The sequence below is a fragment of the Nerophis ophidion genome, linkage group LG10, assembly GCF_033978795.1.
Source record: "Nerophis ophidion isolate RoL-2023_Sa linkage group LG10, RoL_Noph_v1.0, whole genome shotgun sequence".
NCBI classification, from domain to species: domain Eukaryota; kingdom Metazoa; phylum Chordata; class Actinopteri; order Syngnathiformes; family Syngnathidae; genus Nerophis; species Nerophis ophidion.
In genome coordinates, this window is record NC_084620.1 from 852,535 (window position 1) to 870,854 (window position 18,320).

At 42.3% G+C, this 18,320-nt stretch overlaps 1 protein-coding gene across 10 annotated transcripts in view; it reads right to left on the reverse strand.

The window, feature by feature from the left end:
* The window catches only part of magi2a (membrane associated guanylate kinase, WW and PDZ domain containing 2a), a 500,346-nt gene that overhangs the window by 31,372 nt on the left and 450,654 nt on the right, over positions 1-18,320 (reverse strand). For all 10 annotated transcript variants that reach the window (XM_061911997.1, XM_061911995.1, XM_061911996.1 and 7 more), the window contains 2 exons: positions 11,888-12,547; positions 1,620-1,651 (listed from right to left, as the gene is read on the reverse strand). In XM_061911997.1, the coding sequence (XP_061767981.1) occupies positions 1,620-1,651; positions 11,888-12,547 (692 nt within the window). The remainder of the gene's footprint in view (positions 1-1,619; positions 1,652-11,887; positions 12,548-18,320) is intronic.

Sequence of the window (18,320 nt, forward strand, 5' to 3'; positions counted from 1 at the left end):
TTATAAATATTAATGATATTACTAAAACATTTACATAGATGTCAGGCCTCATAATCAGTCCTAAAACTGACCGATGTATTTAGAAAAAGAAGATGCCTTGAGAGTGAGAGACATGATGCTTAGAGCGAAAGTTAGCAGGAAAGGGAAGCAGCGTCTAAATTAAAGGAAATTATTAATAAGGGTGTCCCGATCCGATATTGACATCCGTCCTATGGCAGCACAAAACAAGTATAGGTTTTACATTCCAATACTTGGAATGTAAAACCTCCAAAATAAGCGCCCTGATACAAGCAGTCCTGCAGCACCTTTACATGTTCAAAGCTGGACAGCCAGTTAACAGCTACCGGTGAAAAAAAAAAAAAAAAAAAGTAATATCGAATAAGTAAATTTGTGTCAGCAAATCAACTTCAAACATGATATAAACTCATGAAATGCAAACTGAGATACGTCAATCCTTGATTGGTTATAATCTTGATGATTATAACATTATTGGGGCGGTATAGCTTGGTTGGCAGAGCGGCCGTGTCAGCAACTTGAGGGTTGCAGGTTCGATTCCCGCTTCTGCCATCCTAGTCTCTGCCGTTGTGTCCTTGGGCAAGACACTTTACCCACCTGCTCCCAGTGCCACCCACACTGGTTTTAATGTAACTTAGATATTGGGTTTCACTATGTAAAGCGCTTTGAGTCACTAGAGAAAAGCGCTATATAAATATAATTCACTTCACATCATGGCTGACAGTTTTTGAAAAGCCCAGATTTTCAGTCTGAGCTGTAAAACATCCATCCATCCATTTTCTACCGCTTATTATTCCCTTTTGGGGTGGCGGGGGGCGCTGGCGCCTATCTCAGCTACAATCGGGCGGAAGGCGGGGTACACCCTGGACAAGTCGCCACCTCATCGCAGGGCCAACACAGATAGAATCATCACAATATCAAAAGAAGACTTTAAATATCTTGAAATGTAGCATTTAGCCTTGTAAATCTAAATGCTGGAAAAAAAACAAACCTTTGCACAATATTCAGATTTTTTTAAGTTTCACTTGTAAATGTCCTCCAATAGGCAAACAAGGTTGGGGATTTTTTTAAGTATTTTAGTCAAATCATTTACAAAAGGTACTAGGAGTTAGCAGCTACACAACAGCTAAGCACACAATAGCACACAAGCTAGACATACGTAATAAGCTTTCCTAATTAAAAAATATTGCAGTCCTAAATATGTCAACATTAACAAGTATCAATAATTGTAGTTGTTTATTTCTTCCACATACAAAGTCTCCAGTAACAAATATGTCCGCAATCAATGAACTGGGTCATGATCATGACTTCATTAACTACTGTGGCCGACTGGATCATTAAATAATGATTAGGTTGGTACTTTTCATACCTTTTGTTCTGTGTCTGACTAATCTCATTTGATCAAACCTTTTCTAACATTCCACACAAGAAAACAATAAAAGTGTGTGTGATTCCCATTGATCGGTTCGGATCCATATTGGTATCAACCAGTACTCACGGCTTCAATGTCAGTATCGTATCGGAAGAGTAAAAGTTGTATCGGGACACCCTTACTTATTATGTTAATGGTTGAGAAACAGCTTTAGCAGGCTGGTGTATGTTACCTGCTTGGAGCTCTTCCAGGGTGAATAATGACCTGTAATGTCGAGAGAACACACCTTTAGACTCACTAAAAAGATGACGACTAAATGCAAAGGAAGCCAGATTTGGGACGAGAAATTGTGCAAATAAAGCCCCTACAAGAATTGATAGAAATCTGCGTTCAAAAGACTCCGGCTTATTAGTGATTCCTAGAGCTCAAAAAAAGTCTGCGGGCTATAGAGCGTTTTCCGTTCGGGCTCCAGTACTCTGGAATGCCCTCCCGGTAACAGTTCGAGATGCCACCTCAGTAGAAGCATTTAAGTCTCATCTTAAAACTCATCTGTATACTCTAGCCTTTAAATAGACTCCCTTTTTAGACCAGTTGATCTGCCGTTTCTTTTCTTTTTCTTCTATGTCCCACTCTCCCTTGTGGAGGGGGTCCGGTCCGATCCGGTGGCCATGTACTGCTCGCCTGTGTATCGGCTGGGGACATCTCTGCGCTGCTGATCCGCCTCCGCTTGGGATGGTTTCCTGCTGGCTCCGCTGTGAACGGGACTCTCGCTGCTGTGTTGGATCCGCTTTGGACTGGACTCTCGCGACTGTGTTGGATCCATTATGGATTGAACTTTCACAGTATCATGTTAGACCCGCTCGACATCCATTGCTTTCCTCCTCTCCAAGGTTCTCATAGTCATCATTGTCACCGACGTCCCACTGGGTGTGAGTTTTCCTTGCCCTTATGTGGGCCTACCGAGGATGTGGTAGTGGTTTGTGTATACTCTAGCCTTTAAATAGACTCCCTTTTTAGACCAGTTGATCTGCCGCTTCTTTTCTTTCTCCTATGTTCCCCCCTCCCTTGTGGAGGGGGTCCGGTCCGATGACCATGGATGAAGTACGGACTGTCCAGAGTCGAGACCCAGGATGGACCGCTCGTCGGGACCCAGGATGGACCGCTCGCCTGTATCGGTTGGGGACATCTCTACGCTGCTGATCCGCTTGTGATGGTTTCCTGTGGACGGGACTCTCGCTGCTGTCTTGGAGCCACTATGGATTGAACTTTCACAGTATCATGTTAGACCCGCTCGACATCCATTGCTTTCGGTCCCCTAGAGGGGGGGGGGTTGCCCACATCTGAGGTCCTCTCCAAGGTTTCTCATAGTCAGCATTGTCACTGGCGTCCCACTGGATGTGAATTCTCCCTGCCCACTGGGTGTGAGTTTTCCTCGCCCTTTTGTGGGTTCTTCCGAGGATGTTGTAGTCGTAATGATTTGTGCAGTCCTTTGAGACATTTGTGATTTGGGGCTATATAAATAAACATTGATTGATTGATTGATGATAGGGTACGTCTTTCGCCAGACAAGCTGCAGACGCTTTGCCTCGCCGACTGCCCGGTAGAGTAAATTAACGAGCAAATACATCAATCCATTCTCGCCGCTGACCTTTGTGAGCGAGTCCCCGGAGTGCGTCAGAGCAGACACAAAAGCGCTTTGTGGTGAAATTACAAAACAAAACTGCAGAAAGGCAAATTGATTTCACACAAGAGACGTTTGATTTGCTGGCGCCAACCAACACAGCACAGCCGACAGCGGTGGGAGATGATGGGTTCTGGACTCTGGCTACAGCCGTAACAACACTTTTCATGCCAGCGGGTGCCAGCTGTGTCAATCAATACCAAAACTGTGTTGATTTCTTTACAGAGTGCATAGAGAAGCCCAATTATGATGGAAGAATGAGGACTTTGTGGTATGCTGACATTGCAAAAAGCATTCACTTCAAGCAACAACCACAATTTAAGACAAGAACAGGATACACTTGGACAGCAAACAATAAATAATACTGGTATAAAAAACAATGTTGAAAGTATATTTTACCATTATTATTAATAATTCATTGTATTGATTGTTTTCATGTTGCTACAGTACATGGAAAATGTGCATTATATGTTTATGCAATACATCAATTGAATTACTTAAAACATTTTTTTTTCCAGTTCATTTAGGAAATGTGAACACTACTTAACATTTTACAGACCCCTTTCTTCTTTTTTAACAATACAATCCTAATATTGTACATTTTGGCCTATTTTGGGGAGTAATAAAAAGTCAAAGATTAAAATAAGAACCTAATATTCTATCAATTGATTTACTAAGGAAATGTTTCCACTTTCCACACTGGCAAATTTCCCAGAACCTTTCTTTTTTTCATCCTAATATTTGGTGTCATTTCTGGTCTATTTTGAGTCAATCAAAAGTCAAAGACAAAAACAAGAAGGATGATAATATAACACTGCAAATCAAAAAAGTATATTCATGCATATACATATAGTGAATTATATTTATATAGCGCTTTTCTCTAGTGACTCAAAGCGCTTTACATAGTGAAACCCAATATCTAAGTTACATTTAAACCAGTGTGGGTGGCACTGGGAGCAGGTGGGTAAAGTGTCTTGCCCAAGGACACAACGGCATTGACTAGGATGGCGGAAGCGGGAATCGAACCTGCAACCCTCAAGTTGCTGGCACGGCCGCTCTACCAACCGAGCTGAACCGCCCCTAAACACTTAAGTTACTTTTTTTTTCAAATGAGAAAAACATGTTTCGGCATTAAAAGTACTGACAAAATTGTGAACATAATATCTGTGAAAAACACATAGCTTGTTGGTAATATTTTTCATCATTGTAGGTTTGATTATTTTAGGGCTGTTAAAAATAGTGACTTAACTCATGTGATTAATAAATGATAAATAGGTTGTACTTGTATAGCGCTTTTCTACCTTCAAGGTACTCAAAGCGCTTTGACACTACTTCCACATTTACCCATTCACACACACATTCACACACTGATGGAGGGAGCTGCCATGCAAGGCGCCAACCAGCACCCATCAGGAGCAAGGGTGAAGTGTCTTGCTCAGGACACAACGGACGTGACGAGGTTGGTACTAGGTGGGATTTGAACCAGGGACCCTCGGGTTGCGCACGGCAACTCTCCCACTGCGCCACGCCGTCCCTCAAAACAATTACAACATTAATTATGTGTACATGCAGATGAAAATGTTATGCATACAAGCAATTTATTTTGACCATGCTTGCTCTTTTACATTACCAGCAGACGGCTACCTGAAAGGCGGCACTAGTTGCTATACGGCCAACATATACATATATATATATAGACACGCACGCACGCACGCACGCACGCACGCACGCACGCACGCACGCACACACACACACACGCACACACACGCACGCACACACACACACACACTATATTGCCAAAAGTATTTGGCCACCTGCCTTGACTCACATATGAAATTGAAGTGCCATCCCATTCCTAACCTATAGGGTTCAATATGGTGTCGGTCCACCTTCTGCAGCTACTAGAGCTGGCCTGGCCAACCCGCGGCTCTTTAACTAGTTTCATGCGGCTCTTCAGGAGCTGTCACATGACATGCGTCAAAAATGCTTGGCTGGCGCTGTCATTCACTCCCCCTACAGCTAGATGGCACACTGACCATTAAGCCTGTTTGAGTGACGTCAAACGAGAAAAGAGACGGATCAATCAATCAATCAATCAATGTTTATTTATATAGCCCCAAATCACAAATGTCTCAAAGGACTGCACAAATCATTACGACTACAACATCCTCAGAAGAACCCACAAAAGGGCAAGGAAAACTCACACCCAGTGGGCAGGGAGAATTCACATTCAGTGGGACGCCAGTGACAATGCTGACTATGAGAAACCTTGGAGAGGACCTCAGATGTGGGCAACCCCCCCCCCCTCTAGGGGACCGAAAGCAATGGATGTCGAGCGGGTCTAACATGATACTGTGAAAGTTCAATCCATAGTGGCTCCAAGACAGCAGTGAAAGTCCCGTCCACAGGAAACCATCTCAAGCGGATCAGCAGCGTAGAGATGTCCCCAACCGATACAGGCGAGCGGTCCATCCTGGGTCCCGACGAGCGGTCCATCCTGGGTCTCGACTCTGGACAGTCAGTACTTCATCCATGGTCATCGGACCGGACCCCCTCCACAAGGGAGGGGGGGACATAGGATATACAACACTGGTTGCAAACATGCACAAAAGGTTTGTGACCCGGTTCTGTGATCTACAACTGAAAAGACCACAGATTACGTTCCTCGTCGACCCATTTAATGCGGAGACAGACTGTTTGAAAGCCCCGCTCGTCACAGATGAGGCTGCGGCTGAGTTGGAGATGATCGACCTTTGTGAGGAGGAGCAACTGAAAGCTGTTTTAAGGGAAGGGACCGTTGAGTTCTGGAAAAGTGTGCCAATTGAAAAATACCCCAACATCAAACGAGCTGCGCTTAAGATACTGTCCATGTTTGGGTCAGCGTACGTCTGCGAGTCTGTGTTTTCTACCCTGAAACATGTGAAATCAAAGCATCGATCTGTTCTGACTGACACTCATTTGAAAGAATTACTTAGAGTGGCAACAACAGAATACAAGCCAGATTTGAAGAGGATTGTTCAAGATAAGGAATGCCAGAAGTCTCACTAAGCAGCATAGTAAGAGAAAGATGTTATTGAAAATTATTCTATTATTGTTTGTGGACTTGCTTGAAATGAGAGTTTGTGTGTGTGAGACCGTGCACACAATGTTAACTGTTGAAAATTACTGATATCATGTTGGTGTGGTTATTTTCATTAGATCTGGCTGAGCAGAGGTCTGTGTATGCTTGCATATCAATCAATCAATCAATGTTTATTTATATAGCCCCAAATCACAAATGTCTCAAAGGACTGCACAAATCATTACGACTACAACATCCTCGGAAGAACCCACAAAAGGGCAAGGAAAACTCACACCCAGTGGGCAGGGAGAATTCACATTCAGTGGGACGCCAGTGACAATGCTGACTATGAGAAACCTTGGAGAGGACCTCAGATGTGGGCAACCCCCCCCCTCTAGGGGACCGAAAGCAATGGATGTCGAGCGGGTCTAACATGATACTGTGAAAGTTCAATCCATAGTGGCTCCAAGACAGCAGTGAGAGTCCCGTCCACAGGAAACAATCTCAAGCGGATCAGCAGCGTAGAGATGTCCCCAACCGATACAGGCGAGCGGTCCATCCTGGGTCTCGACTCTGGACAGTCAGTACTTCATCCATGGTCATCGGACCGGACCCCCTCCACAAGGGAGGGGGGGACATAGGAGAAAGAAAAGAAGCGGCAGATCAACTGGTCTAAAAAGGAGGTCTATTTAAAGGCTAGAGTATACAGATGAGTTTTAAGATGAGACTTAAATGCTTCTACTGAGGTAGCATCTCGAACTGCATACATGATTAAAAGATGATTTTCATGTGTACCCATGTGTATGATGTGGCTCTTAGCAGTAACACAGAAAAAAAAGTGGCTCTTAGTCTCTGACTAGTTGGCCACCCCTGTTAGAGCTTCAACTCTCCCGGGAAGGCTGTCCACAAGGTTGCAGAGTGCGTTTATAGGATTTTTTGACCATTCTTCCTAAAGTACATTGGTGAGGTCACACACTTATGTTGGTCGAGAAGGGCTGGCTCTCGTCTCCGTTCTAATTCATCCCAAAGGTGTTCTATCGGGTTCAGGTGAGGACTCTGTACAGGCCAGTCAAGTTCATCCACACCATAATCTGCCATCTCTGTCTTTATGGTCCTTGCTTTGTGCACTGGTGCGCAGTCATGTTGGAAGAGGAAGGGGGCCACTGCAAACTGTGTCCACAAGGTTTAGAGCATGGAATTGTCCAAAATGTTTTGGGATCCTGGAGCATTCAAAGTTCCTTTCAATGGAACTAAGGGGCCAAGCCTAACACCTGAAAAACAACCCCTCACCATAATTCCTCCTCCACCAAATTTCACACTCGGCACAATGCAGTCCGTAATGTAGCTTTCTCCTGGCAACCTCCAAACCCAGACTCATCCATAAGATTTCCAGATGGAAAAGCGTGATTTGTCACTCCAGAGAACACGTCTCTACTGCTCTAGAGTCCAGTGACGACTTGTTTTACACCACTGCTTTGAATTGAACTTGGTGATGTATGGCTTAGATTCAGCTGCTCGGCCATGGAAACCCATTCCATGAAGCTCTCTGCGTACTGTACGTGGGCTAATTGGAAGGTCACATAGAGTTTGGAGCTCTGTAGCAACTGACTGTGCAGAAAGTCTTTACACTATGCGCTTCAGCATCCGCTGACCCCTCTCTGTCAGTTTACGTGGCCTACCACTTTGTGGCTGAGTTGCTGTTGTTCCCAAATTCTTCCATTTTCTTATAATAAAGCCGACAGTTGACTCTAGAATATTTAAGAGCGAGGAAATTTCCAGACTGGATTTGTTGCACGTGTGGCATTGTATGACAGTTCCACGCTGGAAATCACTGAGCTCCTGAAAGCGGCCCATTCTTTCACAAATGTTTGTAGAAACAGTCTCCATGCCTAAGTGCTTGATTTTACACACCTGTGGCTCGGCCAAGTGATTAGGACATCTGATTCTGATCATTTGGATGAGTGGCCAAATACATTTGGCAATATGGGCTGGCATAGCTCGGTTGGTAGAGCGGCCGTGCCAGCAACTTGAGGGTTGCAGGTTCGATCCCCGCTTCCGCCATCCTAGTCCCTGCCGTTGTGTCCTTGGGCAAGACACTTTACCCACCTGCTCCCAGTGCCACCCACACCGGTTTAAAAAATGTAACTTAGATATTGGGTTTCACTATGTAAAGCGCTTTGAGTCAGTAGAGAAAAAGCGCTATATAAATATAGTTCACTTCACTTCACAATATAGTGTATATATATATATATATTAATATTATATATACATTATAATGTATATATAATATTAATTTCATATACATAATAAATAATAATATACATTTCCATTCATAAATATATATTTGTATATAAATATAAATAAATAAATAAATATATATATATATATCCATCCCATCCATTTTCTACCGCTTATTCCCTTTTGGGGTCGCGGGGGGCGCTGGCATATATATATATATATATATATATATATATATATATGTATACTACTTATGGCTAAAATTAATTAATACAGATAGATATAATTAATGTTCTAAATTTGGTCTAGACCAGTGTTTATGCAAAACCAAATTTTTTAATTTTTTTTTACCTATTTGTACCTGCTGTTGTGCATTTGGGGTCTGCATTAGTCTCAAAAATGTTGAATCAGAGCATGGGGGCATTGCAGAGATATTTAAAAAACAATCTTCCTCCAAACGGTCTGTTTGGAATGTTCCCAATTGGTGACATCGTCAACGGAGTATCCATTTCGTGTGGTATGAATCTACTCAGACTGCCTTGCGCGCGTTCGCTGTTTTCAGTTTACAGTATGCGTGTGCATCTGTAGCGAACAGAAGTGTTTTCCAACCACTGTGCCGTGGGAAAATTTGTAATTTCACCTAATTGCCCTAAAAAAGTATTTCTTGCAAACCAATCATTATACTCCACAAGAAATGTGTCGTTGTTGAATGTCTGTGCTATCTCGCGATCGGCAGAAGTGACCATGTAGTACTCCTCCATATCAGTAGGTGGCAGCAGGTAACTAATTGCGATGCAGGCCGACTTTGGGAATTAGTGGTGCAATCATACTTGCCAACCCTCCCGGATTTTCCGGGAGACTACCGAAATTCAGCGCCTCTCCCGAAAACCTCCCGGGACAAATTTTCTCCTGAAAATCTCCCAAAATTCAGGCGGAGCTGGAGGCCACGCCCCCTTTAGCTCCATGCCTGAGTGAGGACAGCCTGTTTTCACGTCTGCTTTCCTGTGTCCGCCTAATGACGTTATAACTGTAGAATGATCGAGGGGGAGTTCTTGGTTTCTTATGTGGGTTTATTGTTAGGTGGTTTCATTAACGTCTTCCCAGCGCGGCAACAACACACAACAACAGCAGTCACTGTTGTGGCACTCTTAAACAGGACAATACTGCCATCTACTGTACATGCACCACAACACCTCCAGGCAACTTCAACCCTTTACTAATACCCTCCTCCATTCACATCCCATCTCCCCGGATTGTAAATAACCTAATGTAAAAAATCAAATGTATTTCTGATGTATATACTTGTTCTTATGCTATGTGAACTCACTATGTTCTCTGCTGGCTGTACATATCCTACTAAATAAGACCTACACTGTTTCAATGTCCACATTTCTCTGTTGATGCAAATGTTGATGACTGAAGTACTGATATCAACCAAAGCTCCTCATCCCACCTACCGGATTGTAAATAATGTAAATAATTCAATGTATATTGTAATATATTGGGTTGGAGTCAATAACCAGGCGAGGTGATGAAGTTACGTCTCTTTACTGTGGGCTTCAGAACAGACTCACTCACTTGCCTGCGCACGTAAATTGTTGGCCAATCAAAAAGCAACCCCATAACGCTATAGCCAACATTCACCAGGAGATGGCAAAAGACAATATAGATTACTCTATTACATACATACTATGATGATTAACTTGTGTGATGACTGTATTATGCTGATAGTATATATTTGTACCATGAATTGATTAACCTGGACCCCGACTTAAACAAGTTAGGGGTGAATTGTACGGAATATGTACTGAACTGTGCAATCTACTAATAAAAGTTTCAATCAATCAAATCCTCCCCTCTTAACCACGCCCCCCCACACCCCGACCACCCCCCGAAATCGGAGGTCTCAAGGTTGGCAAGTGTGGGTGCAATTGCGTCATATTTTGTCATATTTGGTCACTGTACGCTACTGAGTGTCATTTGTTAACATTTTTTTTTAGGCCAAGGCACAAAAAAATCTGACTTGGCTCCAAAAAGGTTGAAAAACACTGGTTTAGAGGACAAAAGTCCCAAGATTCCACTCGAAGAACGAAAATGCTGTTATTGGTTCTGTTAACCAACACAGGACACGATTTAAACCTCCAGTCTCATTTGAAGAAGTGCCCAGTCTAGGCTCTACTGTACATTGACTTTACTGTACCAACATTCAGCAGACCAGCACCCTCTAGAGCAGGGGTGGGCATTACGTCGATCGCGATCGACTGGTCGATCTCGGAGGGTGTGTCAGTCGATCTCAAGCCAGGCATTAAAAAATAGACATAAAAATGAGCAATCATCAATCATACCAAGACTTCACTTTGGTCAGTTGTTTGACATTCTCTGCACCCGAGGATCTTGTGAGATGACGCTGGCTGCTGCAAGCTCATCCATCCATCCATTTTCTACCGCTTATTCCCTTTCGGGGTCGCGGGGGGCGCTGGCGCCTATCTCAGCTAAAATCGGGCGGAAGGCGGGGTACACCCTGGACAAGTCGCCACCTCATCGCAGGGCCAACACAGATAGACAGACAACATTCACACACTAGGGCCAATTTAGTGTTGCCAATCAACCTATCCCTAGGTGCATGTCTTTGGAAGTGGGAGGAAGCCGGAGTACCCGGAGGGAACCCACGCATTCACGGGGAGAACATGCAAACTCCACACAGAAAGATCCCGAGCCTGGATTTGAACCCAGGACTGCAGGACCTTCGTATTGTGAGGCAGACGCACTAACCCCTCTGCCACCGTGAAGCCCGCTGCAAGCTCATATTTAAGAAAAAAATCACTAACAGGGCGGACGCAGAGAAAGACATTTTATTTCTAGAGACTCCGTACCTACTGTCAAAACTCTAAAGACCGACTGCACAGTTCCTGTCTTCACCATAAAAGACCTGCTAACAAAATAAGAGTCTCAGAAAGCTAGCGTGCACAAGCTAGCAAGCTACGGAGTTTGATGCCAATGTATTTCTCCCCCGCCCTCAGCGACCGCTTTCTCACTTGCTTGCCCACCCGCACACTCACTGACATCACTCACCTGCTGCCAGACATTAAAGGGCCACACACACATGCTACTCTCATAACAAAGTGTTTAAAAACCAGTATGCAAGTTGGACAAATGAGATGCCAAATCCAACCACTTTCATGTGGTATTGGACAGAAAGGAGGACTTTTTTTTTTCCTCCATTTGAAAATGCGGACGTTATCAGCACCACTGTCTAATTCCAATCAATGCAAGTCATCAGAATCAGGTAATACACCAACTTATATTCTTGTCTTCATGAAAGAAAGGAATCTATGTGTGTTAAACATGCTTGTATTATCATTAAACACCATTAACTTGTTAACAAAAATGTCTCTTTCATAAATAAATAAATATAAATTATAAATAGGAATGAGGTAGATCTCCTCGACTTGGTCAACTGAAAAGTAGCTCACCTGCAGAAAAAGTGTGAGCGCCCCTGCTCTAGAGCCTTAGGTCTTACCTGATCCCCCTCTCTGGACCAGCAGACAGGTCTCGACGCCAACCGCACACTCCTTGAGCAGCTCCACCACCTGCGCATGCGTGAATCCGTGCACCGCCTGCTTGTTGATCTCCACGATCAGGTCGCCCTCGCTCACTCCGGGGCAGCCGAGCGGCTCCAGAATCTGCTTGACCCGCTGGCCCGCGGGGCTGTCCGCGATGGTGAACCCGAACCCGTCCGCGCCCTTCACCATAGTGATAGTCAGCAGCTCGCCTTGCGTCGCCCCCGACGACGCCATGGAGACGCTGTCAGGAGGCGTGGCGGCGGAGGCAAGCGATCCGTCCAGGTGGGTGTCGCCCGGGTGAGGGGGGAGGAGCTGCTGGGCGTGGTCCTGGCCAGGGTCCGGAGCGAATCGGGCCGTGCGGGTAATGTAGTCCAGGTAGTTGTCGTAGCCAGGGCGGCCGTTCACCACCAGGGGGCGCTGCTCCATGATGCCCAACGGGGAAATGATGGTGGTGGTGTTGTTGGTGGTGTTCTCTTCGGGCTCGTACGGCAGCGGGTAACCTCGACACAGAACCAACGTCACGCTTTGACCGATGGGCACCGACTGGAACAGTTTGACCACATCGGCGTGCGTGGTACCCAGGACGCACACGTCGTCGATGTAGACAATGACGTCACCTGTGAAGGGACAGAAGGCAGAAATAAATGGCTGGAGGGCTTGGTTATAGATGACCAAAATGTATTTTAAAGGGCAGTTTGTCATGCATTTTTTGGAATGAAAAATGGACTTTCTAACACATTCTAACAGTGATGCGTGTCTGTAAAGCAGGGGTCTTCAATGTATTCCAGGCCAAATAAACTTGTCCTAAAGGTACTTTGTTAATGTGTAACACTAAGTTATTCTTATAAAACAGAATAAGGCAATCGAGGGATTTAAGATGATCCAGAGTCACAAGATGCGAAAGTCCCGAATGTTTTGTCTGCACATTTTACCAGCGATGCTAAGGCACACATGGCCGAATAGCGTCAATAGCTATTCGCTCAATAGCTTCAGTTTCTTCTTCAAATTCGTTTTCGCTATCTGCCTCCATACTCCGACCATCCGTTTCAATACATGCGTAATCTGTTGAATCGCTTGCGCCGCTGAAATCCGAGTCTGAATCCGAGCTAATGTCGCTATATCTTGCTGTTCTATCCGCCATGTTTGTTTGTATTGGCATCACTATGTGACGTCACAGGAAAATGGACGGTGGCTTCACAGATAGCGAAAATCAGGCACTTTAAAGCCTTTTTTCGGGATATTCCATGATGGGTAAAATTTTGAAAAAAACTTCGAAAAATAAAATAAGCCAATGGGAAATTATTTTTATTGGTTTTAACTCTTCAGAAATTGTGATAATGTTCCCCATTAACAAATTTTGATTTTGCAACATTTCCAGATATAAATGATATAAGTTTTGCCAACAATAGAGATTTAAATATTATTGTCATAATGCATGTCCATGACACATTCTAACTGTCTACTGCAAATTTTACTGCAACAAACCTGATGTGAAGTTCCCACTAACGTGCCTCCACAGTGCAAAGACCCCTTTAAGTCACTAATCCTTGCCTCCAAGGCGGAAAATCAAAGTATGCTTCTTACAGGTACCATTATCATTGGAGGACTGGAGAAAGATGAATAGCTGGCTGACGTCACAGGAAAATGGACGGTGGCTTCACAAATAGCAAAAATCAGGCACTTTAAAGCCTTTTTTCGGGATATTCCATGATGGGTAAAATTTTGAAAAAAACTTCGAAAAATAAAATAAGCCAATGGGAAATGATTTTTATTGGTTTTAACCCTTCAGAAATTGTGATAATGTTCCCCTTTAACAAAATTAGATTTTGCAACATTTCCAGATATAAATGATATAAGTTTTGCCAACGATAGAGATTTAAATATTATTGTCATAATGCATGTCCATGACACATTCTAACTGTCTACTGCAAATTTTACTGCAACAAACCTGATGTGAAGTTCCCACTAACGTGCCTCCACAGTGCAAAGACCCCTTTAAGTCACTAATCCTTGCCTCCAAGGCGGAAAATCAAAGTATGCTTCTTACAGGTACCATTATCATTGGAGGACTGGAGAAAGATGAATAGCTGGCTGACGTCACAGGAAAATGGACGGTGGCTTCACAGATAGCAAAAATCAGGCACTTTAAAGCCTTTTTTCGGGATATTCCATGATGGGTAAAATTTTGAAAAAAACTTCGAAAAACAAAATAAGCCAATGGGAAATGATTTTTATTGGTTTTAACCCTTCAGAAATTGTGATAATGTTCCCCTTTAACAAAATTTGATTTTGCAACATTTCCAGATATAAATGATATAAGTTTTGCCAACGATAGAGATTTAAATATTATTGTCATAATGCATGTCCATGACACATTCTAACTGTCTACTGCAAATTTTACTGCAACAAACCTGATGTGAAGTTCCCACTAACGTGCCTCCACAGTGCAAAGACCCCTTTAAGTCACTAATCCTTGCCTCCAAGGCGGAAAATCAAACATATGCTTCTTACAGGTACCATTATCATTGGAGGACTGGAGAAAGATGAATAGCTGGCTGACGTCACAGGAAAATGGACGGTGGCTTCACAGATAGCAAAAATCAGGCACTTTAAAGCCTTTTTTCGGGATATTCCGGGATGGGTAAAATTTTGAAAAAAACTTCGAAAAATAAAATAAGCCAATGGGAAATGATTTTTATTGGTTTTAACTCTTCATAAATTGTGATAATGTTCCCCTTTAACAAAATTAGATTTTGCAACATTTCCAGATATAAACGATATAAGTTTTGCCAACGATAGAGATTTAAATATTATTGTCATAATGCATGTCCATGACACATTCTAACTGTCTACTGCAAATTTTACTGCAACAAACCTGATGTGAAGTTCCCACTAACGTGCCTCCACAGTGCAAAGACCCCTTTAAGTCACTAATCCTTGCCTCCAAGGTGGAAAATGAAAGTATGCTTCTTACAGGTACCATTATCATTGGAGGACTGGAGAAAGATGAATAGCTGGCTGACGTCACAGGAAAATGGACGGTGGCTTCACAGATAGCAAAAATCAGGCACTTTAAAGCCTTTTTTCGGGATATTCCATGATGGGTAAAATTTTGAAAAAAACTTCGAAAAATAAAATAAGCCAATGGGAAATGATTTTTATTGGTTTTAACCCTTCAGAAATTGTGATAATGTTCCCCTTTAACAAAATTTGATTTTGCAACATTTCCAGATATAAATGATATAAGTTTTGCCAACGATAGAGATTTAAATATTATTGTCATAATGCATGTCCATGACACATTCTAACTGTCTACTGCAAATTTTACTGCAACAAACCTGATGTGAAGTTCCCACTAACGTGCCTCCACAGTGCAAAGACCCCTTTAAGTCACTAATCCTTGCCTCCAAGGCGGAAAATCAAACATATGCTTCTTACAGGTACCATTATCATTGGAGGACTGGAGAAAGATGAATAGCTGGCTGACGTCACAGGAAAATGGACGGTGGCTTCACAGATAGCAAAAATCAGGCACTTTAAAGCCTTTTTTCGGGATATTCCGGGATGGGTAAAATTTTGAAAAAAACTTCGAAAAATAAAATAAGCCAATGGGAAATGATTTTTATTGGTTTTAACTCTTCATAAATTGTGATAATGTTCCCCTTTAACAAAATTAGATTTTGCAACATTTCCAGATATAAACGATATAAGTTTTGCCAACGATAGAGATTTAAATATTATTGTCATAATGCATGTCCATGACACATTCTAACTGTCTACTGCAAATTTTACTGCAACAAACCTGATGTGAAGTTCCCACTAACGTGCCTCCACAGTGCAAAGACCCCTTTAAGTCACTAATCCTTGCCTCCAAGGTGGAAAATGAAAGTATGCTTCTTACAGGTACCATTATCATTGGAGGACTGGAGAAAGATGAATAGCTGGCTGACGTCACAGGAAAATGGACGGTGGCTTCACAGATAGCAAAAATCAGGCACTTTAAAGCCTTTTTTCGGGATATTCCATGATGGGTAAAATTTTGAAAAAAACTTCGAAAAATAAAATAAGCCAATGGGAAATGATTTTTATTGGTTTTAACCCTTCAGAAATTGTGATAATGTTCCCCTTTAACAAAATTAGATTTTGCAACATTTCCAGATATAAATGTTATAAGTTTTGCCAACGATATAGATTTAAATATTATTGTCATAATGCATGTCCATGACACATTCTAACTGTCTACTGCAAATTTTACTGCAACAAACCTGATGTGAAGTTCCCACTAACGTGCCTCCACAGTGCAAAGACCCCTTTAAGTCACTAATCCTTGCCTCCAAGGCGGAAAATCAAAGTATGCTTCTTACAGGTACCATTATCATTGGAGGACTGGAGAAAGATGAATAGCTGGCTGACGTCACAGGAAAATGGACGGTGGCTTCACAGATAGCAAAAATCAGGCACTTTAAAGCCTTTTTTCGGGATATTCCATGATGGGTAAAATTTTGAAAAAAACTTCGAAAAATAAAATAAGCCAATGGGAAATGATTTTTATTGGTTTTAACCCTTCAGAAATTGTGATAATGTTCCCCATTAACAAATTTTGATTTTGCAACATTTCCAGATATAAATGATATAAGTTTTGCCAACGATAGAGATTTAAATATTATTGTCATAATGCATGTCCATGACACATTCTAACTGTCTACTGCAAATTTTACTGCAACAAACCTGATGTGAAGTTCCCACTAACGTGCCTCCACAGTGCAAAGACCCCTTTAAGTCACTAATCCTTGCCTCCAAGGCGGAAAATGAAAGTATGCTTCTTACAGGTACCATTATCATTGGAGGACTGGAGAAAGATGAATAGCTGGCTGACGTCACAGGAAAATGGACGGTGGCTTCACAGATAGCAAAAATCAGGCACTTTAAAGCCTTTTGTCGGGATATTCCGGGATGGGTAAAATTTGAAAAAAACTTCAAAAAATAAAGTAGGCCACTGGGAACTGATTTTTAATGGTTTTAACCCGTCTGAAATTGTGATAATGTTCCCCTTTAATACCATTTTTATGTTTCTTTGACGTTGTGATATGATATTGTTGAAAATAGATGTATTATGATTAAAATAGACCAAGTTTGAGAAGCCTACTCTTAGTTCCAACACATATAATATGATTTGAAATGCATCATGTGCTTGCCTGGCCCGTCAAATTTCAAAAGCCAACGTGGCCCCTAAGCCAAAAAGTTTGCCCGCCCCAGTGTGTCTCACTCCTTGTATGTGATGTTTGGCATCTATTACATCAGACAAATGCAGAGACAGTGTATATGAGAAAAAGTGGATTAAGTACACAGTACCTACCGCTTCTCGAAGACACACAAAGCTCATTAGTCTTAAAGCTACAGATGCAGCACTTTTAAACTGTCTCAGAGTCAAACAACTTGCACTGAGCCTAGTCTATAAAATCCGCTACACCTCCCTGATACCGAAGTACATGTCAAACTACTTCCTTAACGTAAATGACCGCCATAACCACAACACCAGGGGGAGCTCCACAAACCACATTAAACCCAGATTCCGATCTAACAAAGGTCTTAACTCATTCTCTTTCTATGCCACATCAATGTGGAATGCACTCCCAACAGGTGTAAAAGTAAGTGCATCTCTATATTCCTTCAAAACCGCTCTAAAACAACACCTCCAGGCAACATCAACCCTTTACTAATACCCTCCTCCATTCACATCCCATCTCCCCGGATTATAAATAACCTAATGTAAATAATCAAATGTATTTCTAATGTATATACTTGTTCTTATGCTATGTGAACTCACTATGTTCTCTGCTGGCTGTACATATCCTACTAAATAAGACCTACACTGTTTCAATGTCCACATTTCTCTGTTGATGCAATTGTTGATGACTGAAGTACTGATATCAACCAAAGCTCCTCATCCCACCCCCTGGATTGTAAATAATGTAAATAATTCAATGTATATACTATGATGATTAACTTGTGTGATGACTGTATTATGCTGATAGTATATATTTGTACCATGAATTGATTAACAAGTTGAAAAACTTATTCAGGTGTTACCATTTAGTGGTCAATTGTACGGAATATGTACTGTACTGTGCAATCTACTAATAAAAGTATCAATCAATCAAAAACTCAACTCCAGTATCATGCGTGCTAACACTTTTAAAACTGCTACAGTTTGGGACTTTTATAACATAAATGCGTGTTCTTTCACACCAATTGCATCCTAAAAAAAAATAAATGAATGAATATTCTTAGCGATGGCCGGATACTGAATTGATTAGGAGGTCTGTTAATTTGTGAAAGAGAGTGCGGCGCATGTTTTTGGAAGCTAAACAGGGACACGGTGCTTGTTGC